This window comes from Solanum tuberosum, unplaced genomic scaffold (genome assembly GCF_000226075.1).
Source record: "Solanum tuberosum cultivar DM 1-3 516 R44 unplaced genomic scaffold, SolTub_3.0 scf00217, whole genome shotgun sequence".
NCBI lineage: Eukaryota > Viridiplantae > Streptophyta > Magnoliopsida > Solanales > Solanaceae > Solanum > Solanum tuberosum.
In genome coordinates, this window is record NW_006239142.1 from 477,869 (window position 1) to 493,136 (window position 15,268).

Below are 15,268 nucleotides of genomic sequence, written 5' to 3' on the forward strand. Positions count from 1 at the left end.
CCGCCGGAGGTGTAGTTGGAGGCCATAGTGGTATGTGGTCTGCATCTAGACAGATGCAGATCAACTACGGCCTCCAACCTACAGAAATGGGTATGTTTGTTGTACATCCAGCATCATTTCAACACCATCACCAACACCATGAAAACACAATCAATTTTGATCCACATGGTAATAATAACTCCAATCTCTCTAATACATGTACTACAAACACATCTCTTGGGGTTGGTGTTATTCCACTCCTCACAGCTACTCCTTTAACAAATATGGTTACATTTGATGATCAAGATTTGGTTACTAGAAACAATAGAGGTGGAAATAATGATGGTACTAGTGGGTTTCAATTCTTCTCAAATCAACAACCACAAAATTCTACTACTAATTATACTAAAAATAGTACTAGTAGTAACAATATTATACTTGGTGGTGGGGGTGGGGGGTCAATTTCAACAACAACTTGTCAAGATTGTGGTAACCAAGCAAAAAAAGATTGTACACATAGAAGATGTAGAACTTGTTGTAAGAGTAGAGGTTATGATTGTAACACACATGTTAGGAGTACTTGGGTACCAGCTTCAAGAAGGCGTGAGAGACAACTATTGGGGGGTGCAACAACAACAAATGTGAATGTTGTAGCAGCTGGATCTTCTTCACAATCAACATCAAGTGCTAAGAAACCTAGACTTGTCAATTCTCAGACAACTACAACAGCTTCACATACTTCTACTTCAAATAATACTCCTCCAAGAAGTTTTGACACTAGCTCTAGTCATCAAGGTACCTATTTTCATTTTGACATGTTTTTACTTAATTACTAGTTCTAGTACTCATCAAGAATGTTTAGTATTTGCCATGATCATACCATTTTGTTAGAGGTTTGGGTTTGAAAGTGTGATTGTTTTAATGTGTTGGGATTGTTTGGTAGCTGATTAGAATTATGTATATATTAATAACATGTATTTTCTATCGCGCATAAGATAATACTTAATTCTCATGAGGTAGTTATGTTAGTTTCTAAATGACATGTACTTAAACTTATTTACTAGCTAGCAAAGTTGTACATAAATACTCCCTTCGTTTATTTGCACAACCTTTAAGAAAAGTAATTAGGAGGGTAGTGTGACTAGTATATTTCTTATTGATTCATTAATCTTTATTTATTTATGTGTGTCAATTCTAGAATAGTTAACACTTGACTCTAAAGCTAGAGTTGAAATATAATAATTATTTCTTTTTTGATTGTTTAAATTGAGAACTATTCTAGAATGAGTATTTTTAGTGTATATGACAACTAAAATGGAACGGAGGGAGCAAGTTGTTTCTTTATTAGCTATCAAATGATGCTTTAATGTCCCCTAATCATGGTTTGTATCATTTTGAGGATTTTAATTTTTTTTAGTTGTACACATTATTGTTTACGTGTGGAAAGTCATCTCTTAGTGAATGGTGTCATATATAATCTTTATCTTCACCCCACAGCTAGCAACCTAAACTTTTGAAGATAATTTTTTGTTGTAGTACTGTTACAGTAGGTATTATAACACATGATGTTCTTCATCCCCTCATATCTCACAATATCTTTAACATTCAAACAATTTTGGCTGGACTTTAATTTAACTACTTATATGAACTTGCATCTTTTCTTCTCTAGGATTGTATCACTTACTTTCATGTTAACTTATCGAACTTTGGTGGGATCGTTTAGTAGAGTGCATTAGAAAAAATAATACGTGCATTTACTGTGTATAATAGTATTTCTTTGGTATACTTTTTCAACCCATTAGATATATACTTTTAAGTTACATATAACTAAGACATGGATGTTAGTAATGCAAAGAGTTTTAATGCATGTATTAGTATATGAATACAGGAGTGTATTATTTGTAAACAATATTTTTTTAGAATTTATGCGATAGCATGTTGCGTTGTTGACTCACACTCCTGTATATGAATACATGAGTGTATTATTTGTAAACAATATTTTTTTAGAATTTATACAATAGCATGTTGTATTGTTGACTTACATTATTATAGATGCAAGTTTTAAAGGGTCATTGCCAGGACAAGTGAGGGCACCAGCTGTATTCAAGTGTGTAAGAGTGACTTCAGTAGATGAAGGTGAAGATGAATATGCATATCAAGCTGTTGTCAAAATTGGTGGACATCTTTTCAAAGGTTTCTTATATGATCAAGGTCTTGATGAACCAAAAGATAATAATAATAATAATAATTTTCCAAATTTATCTGATTTACATTTGGGTGCTGCTGCTACCAATGAACATAATTCACATCTTTATGCTGCTTCTACTAGTGGAGGATTGCTTGGTGGAGGATCAAATTATGGTAACCAAATAAATTGATTATGAGTACTATTTGTAACTTAATTAATCTTTCATCGTATTATATAAAATGATGTTGGATGGATATAATCTTTTACCATTATTTTTATTACATGTTAACTTCTTCTCTTTTGAGTTTTCAATTATGTGTTGAGCTTTTGAAAGAAGTATAAGTTGTATTTTCCTTCCCTTTTATGGAAAATTTTGGAATTCATGAATATTGTACTTTGCTTACCTTCTGACCTTTTACAACTCTGTCATGCTGTGTGCTCTTGGTCTCAACTCTTCGCAGAGCGTATAAAAATTATAGTGTTGTGATTGGTCATAAGTTGACATTATTTTCGTAACTTGTTTGATCTGTGTTATGTTAAGGTCATGTTATAATATTGAACATAGTGTATTAAGTAATACGAATAAATTCGAAACACTACGATACACTAACAGATTAATAATATCAAACCGAGTACATGCATTACTTTATTTTTTTACCATTTTAGTGTGGTATTGATTGATCATTATGTGTCATTATTTCTTTATAGTTTACTGTTGAGGTAAACCAAAATCATGTTCAATGTCTTCAACTTTTTTATTTAATATAATTGTAAATTGTGTTTCTGCCTAATTAATTAACGTCTTAATGTAATGCTCTAGTTTTTGTTTTTTTTGACAATAATTAGTTCTCTACTTTACTGTTTCTTGCGTCTATAATTTGATTTTTTTTGTTGTTATTTACATAAACTTTCAAATTTTATATTTTTTGGATTAGACCTTCGTTAGTGATGTGATGCTTTTTTCTTTGATACATGAACTAGCCATCATTTAAAATTATATTTTGCTTCTTTTTGTGACAATATTTCTTCCACCATTAATCATATTTGCGCATTTTTCGGTTTTTGTCTACATTTTCAACTCTTTTTCCTTCACTTTGATTTAAGTGCTCTTTTGTCCCACTTGCCTCAAAACTCAAATATCAATTGTATTTCATAACTGTTGTTTTACTCTCTTTACTTATTTTGGATTTATTTATTTTTCGAATAGAGTATTTATTGAAAATAATTTATCTATTTTTAAGATAATAGAAGTCTATGTATGCTTTAATCTCTCAAACTCTGTTTTGTGGGAGTACATTTGTTGTTGTACTTTTTATCTAGTTTGGATCTACTTATTTTTCGAATCGAGTATCTATTGAGAATAGTTTTTTTTATCTTTAAGATAGTAGTAAAGTCTCTATATACTTTAATTTATCGAACTTTGTTGTGTGGGACTAAGTATTTTGGTCATATTGTTGTATTTTTTACCTACTTTGGATTTATTTATTTTTTGAATTGAGTATCTATTGAGAACAGTCTTCAATCTTTAAGATAGTGATAAAATCTACGTATGCTTGAATATGTCGAACTTTGTTTTGTAGGACTACGTACTCTGGATTTATTGTTGGTGTACTCTTTACCTACTTTGAATTTATTTATTTTTTGAATTGAGAATCTATTGAAAACAATGTCTCTGTTTTTAGGATAGTGATAAAGTTTGTGTGTACTTAATTTTTTCAAATCTTACTTTGTGGGATTATTTTAGATATATTGTTGTTATTGTTTCTCTTTCCATTATTTACCATTTTGTTGACATTTATTTGGTATGCACTTCTCTATTTTATTTGATATTTAATGGCTAGTTAAATCAGTTTTTGTAAGTAGATTGAAATTTTGATGATATTAGTGCTCTTTACATTTTGTCACTCACTTTGGACAATATTTTATCCTTTTTTTTAGCTCAAGGATAATGCAATTGTCAGAAAATTTGGTTAGAATTTGGCCAGAAATTTAAAGTCAATAATATTCTTTTTATTTTAAAATAAATTGATATTTTTTTCCATTTTTTAATTAAAATGTATTAAAGTTAAAAGAGTAAAAATGTTCAATAAGGTAAAATAACATTGTGTGAAATATGTTATTTTACCATTCTGGCCAAATTTTGACCAAATTTTCTGGGCAAAAGGATTTTTCGGCTCAATTAGGTGAACTTTTATTTAAGTTTCTAGACAAAAAATGTGCTTTCCGTTTTAAAAAAAATATATATATTTCGTTTACCTAACCAAATTATGTGTAAAATTATGTAAGACATCTTGTTATTGTTTTACTCTTTACATTATTTACCATTTTGTTGACATTTATTTGGTATGTACTTCTCTATTTTATTTGGTATTTAATGGCTAGTTAAGTCATTGCATTTACATAAAATAGAATAATATTATGGCTATCTATTGGCTGTTGTTTATATGACTGGAGTTGGGGATTTGGACTACATAAATTTTATTTAATTAGTAGGTGAATGACATGCCTTTTTATGATAAAAATCATTTTTTGTTGAAAGTAGATTGAAATTTTGATGATATTAGTGTTCTTTACATTTTGTCACTCACCTTGGACAATATCCTATCCTTTTTTTTTTATAGCTCAATTAGGTGAACTTTTATTTAAGTTTCTAGACAAAAAATGTGCTTACCATTTTGAAGAAAATTATTTTTCCTTTCTCTAAACAAATTATGTGTAAAATTTATGTAAGACACTTACCTCAAGCTAGATTTCATTTTAGTGATTCCTATATTTAAAATAGATTACTATTTTTATTTGTTTATTTTAAGGGAAAAGGGTCAAATATGCCCCTAAACTATTTGAAAAAGTCTAGATATACCCCTCGTTTAAAGTTTGGCTCACTCGTGCCCTCGCCGTCCAACTTTACGTCTAGATATGCCCTTATGGGTGTTAAACACCAAATGGAATTGCCACGTCATTTTTACATTACCACGTGACATTGGAAAAGAGTTAAATATACTCTTAAACTATTCGAAAAGGTCTAGATATACCCCCCTTTTAAATAAACTACCCGACCCGTTTTCAACAAAAATTTTTTTGGCAAATCCCGAAAATGAGTAATTGACTAATAAAAAATAGGAAAAATATGAAAAATATATATAAAATTAACGCAAAAAATTCACAAATAAATATAGTAACCTTAAATTCAACAATTTCAATAATTTTTTAAATTTTTTATTTTTTTCCGATAAATCCCGAAAATGAGTAATTGATTAATAAAAAATATGAAAATGACTTTATGCTGAATTTTTAGGTTATATTTTCATATTTTTATTAATCAATTACTCATTTTCGGGATTTATCGGAAAAAAATAAAAAATTTAAAAAATTATTGAAATTGTTGAATTTAAGGTTACTATATTTATTTGTGAATTTTTTGCGTTAATTTTATATATATTTTTCATATTTTTCCTATTTTTTATTAGTCAATTACTCATTTTCGAGATTTATTGAAAAAAATAAAAATTTAAATTTTTTGTTGAAAATGGGTCGGGTAGTTTATTTAAAAGGGGGGTATATCTAGACCTTTTCGAATAGTTTAGGGGCATATTTGACCCTTCTCATTCTATTCTTAGTATTGAATAAGTACACAGAATAATAAAGAGAAGTATTAAAACCACCTTTGAACTTTACGCAAATTATTAGTTTCGTCTCTGAACTATAGACAATCTTAAAAACACTCATCTACTTGACTAGGTAAACTGAGATACACTCTCGATCTTCCACATGAAATAACAAGTGGTTTCAAACTTTTATAGAAGCATGAGACTTTTATTAAAACGTTGAGAGAAATGTTAAAGACATCCCTAAATTTGGCAAAAATTTAAGAGTGTATTTTATCCACGTGGAAAGATTAGAGGTGTATTTAAATATAATTAATCAAGTAAATAAATATTTTAAAACTATCAATAATTTAAAAACAAAACTAATAATTCACATTAAATTTGAGAGTGTTTCTACACTTCTCCACAAAGTAAAATTTGTTTTTGCCTAATTTTATCAGATAGTAGCTTATAGTCCTAGATAATTTTTTTTTAAAAAATATTGGCTAAAGATACCTCAACTAGGACTTATACCTATTAAACACTTAAATTGTTCAAAATATATACTCCCTTTGTCCCTAATTACTTGTCACATTTGAATTGATACACCTATTAAGAAATCAATTAATGACATAGTGAGTTTATCATTTTACCCTTATTAATTATTAAGTGGATGAAAAGTTCTGCATTTTTCAAAGTAATTAGTCATTTAATTGAGGGTATAATAGGTAAAAATAAACTGTCATTTCTTGATTTGTCAAAATAAACAAGTAATTAGAGATAACTATAAAATGAAAAGTGAACAAGTAATTAGGGACAGAGGGAGTACATATTAAACACAAAACACTGATGTGGCAACTTAAGTGTACCTTACTTGACAATAGGCGCGTGAACATGTTCCAAATATCATTTTATTTTTATTTATTTTCTAAGAACTTGTACCTTTTTTTTGTTTTATTGACATTTGGCATTAGAATAATTAAAATAATTAAAATCATTTTTTTATTTAAAATTAATTTCTTGGTAAACCCAAGAAATCAACCCCACCCCCTTTTTCAGCCATCGTCTTCTTCGTCCATGCTCTCTGTTTTATTTATTTTCACTCTTTATATAATCTGAATCTACTAATTAATTTGATTTTGCAATAAGAAAGATGATTTTCAGGCATTGAAGTTAAGAAAGTTAGTCGGACTCTATTCATCTATATTACTGGCCACTTTGAAGCGACATCACCACACAAATTAAAATATAAGTGAATTAAGCTTATTGACAATGATATCTTAAAATTTCATAGAATTAATTTCAGTATTCTCAATTTCTTATCGCCGTTAATTTTAAAATGATTCCCTTTGATTTATTTTTCACAGGCATCTTAAAAATTATTTTGCTAAGTTACGGATTATTCACAAATAGATTTAATTTCCATAATTTATAGGAATAATAAGAAGAAAAACAAAAAGTAATCTGCCAAAGGAGTCGAGAAAGGCGAATGCCTAAGGAAGAAGAAGAACAGGCAAAAGTTTTAGTAGGTGGGGTTGAATTCTGTAGGGTTGAAAACAATACTTGTTTTTTTATCTTTCAAAATTATAAAATATTTTTCTATATTTAGATTGGGCAATAGGCCATGGCCAGGTGTCATAACTTTATTCGTAACTATTTTAAGCTAAGGAGTGTGAATTATACGCACAGAGTTTTATGTATTGATTGTCATTTTGTGTCTAATAGATATATATTTTGTTAATATTAAAGTGTTTAATAGGTACTAGGCTTAATTGAAGTGTCTAAGTGAATTATGCAAATAATTTTAAGGGATCATGAATGACTTAAGCCAAAAATATTCGACCTAAGCTGTTTTACATTTTTGTTTCATTTTTGGTTAATTTTGAGGTATATGTGGTTTCTTATTTTACCTAGGGTTGGGTAGTACATAGTTATCTGTGACCTACATATTAGCACTGCAAAGGTGGCTTTTATGCCTTTTTTACTGGGATGCATTGAGCCACTCAAAACCCTAAAAAAGTGAGCCTACAACACTTGGGGAATGCACATTCTGCAATCCTATTCCTCTCTTATTTATTTTTTTCCCTTCATTATGGAGTATTATCAATTTACATAAAATTAATGAATGTATTTCAAAATTTTACATCAAATTTGATATCAGTACTATTTTTGATGAAGTCAACTTCAATCCACTGCATTACATTTTACAGTGAAAAAGAATATTTTTTTTCTTCATTATTATATTATTATTTCTTACTTCATTTATATTCTCATATTTTAATAAAACAAATTCTTTCTAAAACATTCATTATATATAATTCATATTATTTCCTTTTATAATCCTTTAATATAAAATTATTTTGTACCATAATTTTTTAAATAATATAAATTGGCAAATATTATACATTATACATAATAATGGACAATACAAATAAAAGTGAAATCATTAATGAAATACAATTAAATAAACGTTACATAATTGAAAAACATATTTTAAATTCTACATAAATATTCAACTTTTAGCATCACTACGGTGCTCCCATAAATGCTCCATTAATGCATTATGTAGTTCAAAATGAGCTTCTTTGTCCTTTATTTTTTTTATATCGGGCTAGAAATTGTTGAAATTGATAATTTCATCTATTGCCATTTCTACGGTCGGAGTTGGACTTTCCGATGCATCTTGAATTGGTACATTAAGATCACGCTCATCCTCAATTATCATGTTGTGCATTATAATATATGAAGTTAATATATACATGAAGTTAATATATCATGAAGTATAAATTATTATGTTTTGTTGTACTTTTTAAAATTATTATGTATTTTATATTTTAATTTTGATGTATGTCAATTACTACTTTGTTGAATGTTTATTATTTTTGATTATTTTTAAGTATATTGTATTATTTGTTAAAAAATTTATATGTTTGCATTTTTAATTTTTGTGAAGGTTAATTGTAGTTATATCCAATTATAACTTATAGTAGAATTAACATAAATTTAATTTTTAAAAAAAAGTCATATAGAAAAATTAATTTGTAAAAAACTAAATTTTATATCTAAAATTAATATTATAAAATATTACATAAAAAATAATTAAATATACAAGAGATTTAATTAAAACATACAATTTATATAATATTTAATTAAAAGTTTATATAATGAAATAATATTAAAATATTCAAAAAGTGAATTGGTGTGATGAATAGTGTTACATCAAATTTATCAAAATAATTGAAAAACATTAATAATTAATATAATTATTTTATCACATTGCATCTACTAATTAATGTTTGATTCTTATAAAACGATACGAAGAATAAGTAATTTATGCCAATTAAGATAAAACATGAAAATGGAGTAATAACTAAAAAGTACGAATATAGCGATGCCTAGTTGGTGAAGGCACTACTTTTGTTTTGTTCTGCAACAAAAATAGTGTACATAAATTCCTTCAATAAAATACGTTGGAGGAGAACATGATCCCCTTTCAAGAATCAATACTCCTCTGTCTTTCCATTTTTCGTTTTATAGTTGTTTCTAATTATTTATCTATTTTGATAAATTAAAAAGGATAATTTTTTTTTATCTTTTATATCTCAATTAATTATTTTGAAAAAGGTAGAACTTTTTGAAAATCTTAAGTTTTTAATTAATCTACTTCATAATTAATAGGGGTAAAATAGAAAACTCACTATATCAATCATTATTTTCTTAATAGATGTGCCAATTCAAAAATGGACAAGTAATTAGGGACAGAGGGATTGGCCTAAAAAATAACTTTTAAGTTAAAAAATAAAAAGTCAAACTGAAATGACTTTTAGGTAAAAAAATAAAAGTACGGAAACCTACTTTTGATTTTTAACCTTTTTAAAATCACTTTAACTTATTTTAAATTAATTTTAACTTTGTCAAACGCTCCCTAATTTATTTTGAGTCATTTCTGACTTGTTTTAAGTTATTTTTATATTTGTCAAACATTTTCAAAAGTAGAAAAATGACTTAAAAGTAGGTTTGACCAACTTTTAAGTCAATCCAATCACCCTCTTATTTATTTAAGACCTTTAATTAATCACTATTTTATATGAAAAATGGGGATTTGGGATGATTTGAAGGGAGTGAGATTAAATTGGCTGATTTTTTTTGAGGTATTTATCCCATGCACTCATCCATATTTTTCACCATTTATGTGATCTCTCTCTTCACAATTTTTTTAACCATTGTTAATCTAACGTCAAAGATGAAGAAGTTTAAAAGAGTCATACAACATCGTTATAATAATGTTTGATAGTTTTTGAAATGAGAAAACACCATTATGTCTATTTTGAATCTCAAATTGAAACTTTAGAGTTTCAGTTGAATAGATTTTAGAAAAGTATGAATGGATTGAAGTGTTGATTTTTTTAATTCCAATCTCACTCAATTCTCCACTAAGTTGCAGGAATGATTTGTATATAGATTTTGTATATATTAGCAATGGAAGTTTTTAAGTACTTGTATGTGTCTTATGTCTATGAAAACTGACTTCGTTTCACTATTTATTGTATGGAATGAGAGAAAGGACATAAAGTTATCACTAAAATTGCTCTGTATTTGCATAAAGACACATTAACTTTGGAAGTATCCTATCACCCTATAAAACTTTTTAATATCTTTGTAAATGGGTCATTTTGACCCATTCCCTTGTCTGTGCGTGTGATGCTCACTCCTGTAATATTCATTCAACCCGACGCTATTCTTTTCAAGAAAAGTCTTCTCTCTTTTTTTGTTATTTCTCAACTTTCCCTAAAATCACAAAATATAGAAAAGTCTTCTTGTTTTCTCTTGGTGTTAATAGTCTCGTTGTTGATGTTTCTTGGTGAAGATTCTTGGAGGGACAAGAAATTTAAGGTCTAACATGTTAGGGCTCTACATTATATGATAAAGATCTTTTATTAATATTATTATGATTTTAGGGATTATTATAGTGTAAAGGGTGTTGGAATTGACAGAAATTAAAAGATAAAACGAATTCCTAACTTATTGCTTTTTGGGAAGATGATGAATTCGTCAAAGAGAGAGTACCAACGTTGATCTTGCTTTGGAAAAAGATGAAATTGTGAATTTAGGGGCTACCAATGGCTCTTTCGAGTTTAAATTTGGGGAAGATGATGTAAATTAATTAAATAATTAATAATAAAGAAATAAAGCGACACGTGACACTTTTAAAACTGGTTAATGGCAGTAAAAACACTGCATCACGCGCCTCATGTGCGTGGTAACAACTCAGACAGAGAAATGGGTCAAAATGGCCCATTTACAAAGATATTAAAAAGTTTTGTGGAGTGATAGGACACTTTCAAAGTTAAGGTGTCTTTATACAAATACGGGACAACTTTAATGATGACTTTATGTCTTTTCTCTATGGAATGAATATATAATAGAGTTACTTGCCATTATGCATAAGCAACAAAATCATTTTCAATAAAATGTCTATATGTATATGGAATATATTGATATTGTATAAATAGTGTATAATCATATATATATATATATATATATATTATTGATACAATAAAGTATACATTGTAGACCGATTTATTTTCAATCTCAACCAATTCAAATCTCCTATGAATAGTGTCTAAATTTTGATATGAGCCCCTGTCAATATTTCAAGTCTTTTGATATTGTAACGATCCATTCCGTTATTATTTAATATATCCACACTTAGATACTGAGTAAGAAAATTTGCATATCAAATCGAGTTTAAGCTGGGATTAGTCCCATCTTGGTTAACAAAATATTTTAGAAGCGGGAAGACGGTGGGGGCACTGCCTAGGACTGTTGCATTTGTCCCTTGGTGTAACACCCCAAAAATTTCTAAACCCGGACCAGACCTTGGAAATCAAAAAAGAACTCATGAAATTGCAGAAAAAAGGTTTGTACGAACTCATTCACAGACCGTGAAAGGACCACGGACCGTGAAGGGATCTGTGGACTTGAACTCAGAATTTGGAAATTTGGAGGTGAGTTTCACGGACCGTGGAACCCTCTGTTAACCAAACTCCAAGAATTTAAGATCCTTGCCTTTCACGAGCAGAGGTACGACCTAGGTATACGGCCCATAGAGGCATCCGTGGAAACTCCTCTACTTTCACGGACCGTGAAGTGTTGTAGGACCCGTGGAAGGGAACCATAGAAGGCTTCCATCAGTTTTTAAGTTAGGGTATTTTGGTCTTTTTATGCTATTTTAATTCCTAAACTATGTCGTTTTCATCTATTCTAAGTGGGAATAAAGGATTCTTATCAACCTTAACCCCTTATTCTTTCATAACTCACCCAAAATCAATCTCTTCTCTCTCAAGTAAGAACTAGAGTTCCAAGCTTCAAGTTTCCATCCCAAGAATCAAGACATGGTTTCTACTCCAGGTATTTGAGAATTTCATCAATTCCCTTCACTCATTGAGCCCCAAAGAAATCTAAGAATTTCAAGTTTATGACTCCTACAAGCTATGATTTTCTATGATCTTAATGGGTTTTTAATGCAAATTAGTTTTCTTCATGATCAGTCCCTAGTTACATGTTTTACCCATGAATTTGCATGATTTCAATGGTTATTTCATGAACTATAGCATGCAAGTATTTTAATGACTCAAAATTATGCTATTTGAGATGCATTTATCAAATTATCATATTTCTATAGATTAGATGCTTTCAGATAAAGCATCTCTCATCAGATTATCATGATGTATATGTGATGCTTTCGAATAAAGTATCCCTCAATATGATTTCAGTCGTCATGATTTAGGAGCTACTCAATATGTATAAGTTATTAGTATGTTTCAACTAGGGGTGGGCATGGTGTGGTATGATATTTGAAAGTTTTGATACCGTATTTTTTTATATTTGGTTTTTAAAATACTACACCATTTCATACCAATTTAATTCGATATGGTTCAGTATTTTGAAGTTTAATTTCGGTATTCTACGGTATGGTAAATTGATAACCATAGTTTGTTCAACTTCGACTCATATATACTCATATAATAGAGTATTATGATTTCGACAATTAAAAAAGATCTCATTTGGGTAAACTTGATCATTCTGGGGATGGTAGACTTTGATATTATCATGGGTATGAATTGGTTCTCCCCATATCAGGCAATTCTCGATTGTTATGCTAAGACTGTGACCTTAGCGATACCGGCTGTCCCGAGAGTTAAGTGGACGGGTACTAGTTGTCACAACCCAAAAGTCAAGGTCATGATGGCACACACCTCGAGAACCCTAAATGTGGCGTGTTAGCCAAAAGAAACAACACATACAAGATTTTCAAAGGGAAGTCAGGCCACAACCGATAAGAAAACAACAAAGAAGTCCCTAAAACCTGGAAGCATAAGTATAAAGAGCATCTAATACATTATCAAGATTCCAAAATACATCTCAAGTCTTGAAAGGAAATTTAAGATTGTAAATGATAGATGGAGACCAACTGCGATCCAAAAAGCAGAATCTCACCACAACGCTGAAAAAGAAGAGATCGGTAGATCTGATCAGCCGCTACGAAGATCACCTTGACTAGTATCTTCATCAAGAGGATAATAGAAGTATGAGTGAGTACAATCCACATGTACTCAGTAGGTTAGACCGACTGAGTATAAGCAACTAATTAGACTTAAGAAATAAACTATGAAAAACTTCCACGTGCATAGAAAAATCCCACTTCGGCATCTGTGCCGCCAATTTATGTAACAACAACGCGAATAAAGTAAACAGAAAATGGTAGAGCTAATATTCAAATCAATATTAGCGAGTTACACAACACAACAAAGTTGGTCAATGCAATGCATTGAGATGATGAAATGGTGTGGTAGAACCAAGGTCGTCACACAACCTGTTGTATACATTTTGCTGAGCTTTAACTTTCAAACAAGGACCCATGTGCGACTCGCAGTTCATATACCAATCTCATAATCTCAATATCTCACCAACTTTTCACCTAGCTCTTGGTCAAGGATATAAGTAAGGTGTCACATTTTCTTTCACAAAAAAATAGTATGTCTCCACTTTCTCGTATTTCTATGAATAATGGTATGCTGCATGAGGATGAATGTATCACAACACATACAACACAAAGGCATAATCAGTTCATCAAGAATTTCAAATAGATTCAAGTACCCAAACTCAACAAGTCATGAAACACGTCCTCAAATGATAGGGATAGTGAAGGAATCCATTTGAAATCAGTCTTTACCACTTAAAAAACATTTCTTTCATTTTAGGCATTCCAAAAATCAAGTCAAGCCCCTAACTGGGGCATCCCAATGTCAAATATAAGGATAAGTCACACAACCTCTCGCTCGATCAATTACTCAAATGTCACAAGTTTTCAACAACAATTACCGATTTCACACGAGCCTCCACACAGGCTAAACATCACAAATAGGCATCACACATACTAAACAAGAATTTCAACTCTTAACAACCTCTAAAATACACAATACAACTCATTTCATAGTTGACGCCCTAAGAAAGATCACTTACTCTGTAACATCCTGTAACTAGAAAATAACTAGAAAGAAGTTAAAAAGTGGAAATAGTCATTTTTGGAAATAATATAAAAATCTGAAAATTTTGTTAAGTATGTTAAGTTGGATTTTTGGTAAACTTTAAACGACCATAAATCTTTAGTTCATGATGAGTTAGGTGTTCTTCCAGATATCGTAGGAAAGATCTTGGAATAATCTCTCCAACGCTTCCGAGTTTGCGCGATTCTGAGTTCGTATGAGTGAGTTATGCTCATTGGAAGTTGGGCTGTTCAAGTAAGGAAATGTCCAATCTGGATTTTTAAAGGGTAGCTGGTCTTTTCCTTACCCTTTTATTTTAATTCATTTTTGGTAATTACTTAGGGGTCTAAACTGAACTTTGTCAGTTTAGGCTTTGGAGAAATTGAGTTAGGGTTTTAGAGAAGAGAAAAGAAGAGGAGAAAAGAGAAGGAGAAGCAAGGAAATCGTCAAGTTCTTGAAGTTAAGATCATGGATTTCGTCAAGGGGTAATCCCTACGAGGTATGTGAGATCACATAGCGTTGGCTTAGTTCACCCACGCGCCAAACATGTTTAATTCATCGTATTTTCGTCCTAAAAAGATTGAGAATTTGATGTTCTTGAATTGATTTCGTTCTTGAATATGAGTTGAGATTAAGGAGTTTCTTGATATTAAAGTATTGATTTATTGAGTTGTATGAGTTAGATTTTGTGTATATACCTTGGTATCTGATTCTAAAGTGAATTTGAGAAAAAGAATAGATTAAAATCAATTTAAGATTAGAAAACGAGACCAAAAGTTCGTCAGATTTTTGCCTAAGGAACAGGTGGCGTGACGCGTCCACATAGCCCCTGGAAGGCTGGGGCGGCGCGCCAGCAGAGCGCCATTTTGGAGCCCCAGTAATTTAGGGATGGCGCAGCGCGCCAAGGACGCGCCCGGATCGTCGTTTTTCATCAGTTTTTCATCGTTTAGCCTGTTTAATTCCTTCTA

At 30.0% G+C, this 15,268-nt stretch overlaps 1 protein-coding gene across 1 annotated transcript; it reads left to right on the forward strand.

Annotated features, from left to right (window-relative positions):
• The first annotated feature begins 6 nt into the window (after positions 1–6).
• Positions 7–2,475, forward strand: LOC102591261 (protein LATERAL ROOT PRIMORDIUM 1). The gene is made up of 2 exons (XM_006356299.1): positions 7–774; positions 2,032–2,475. Exons 1-2 carry the CDS (start codon positions 33–35, stop codon positions 2,355–2,357), a joined length of 1,068 nt encoding a protein of 355 aa, XP_006356361.1. The 5' UTR covers positions 7–32; the 3' UTR covers positions 2,358–2,475.
• The last annotated feature ends 12,793 nt before the right edge of the window (positions 2,476–15,268 follow it).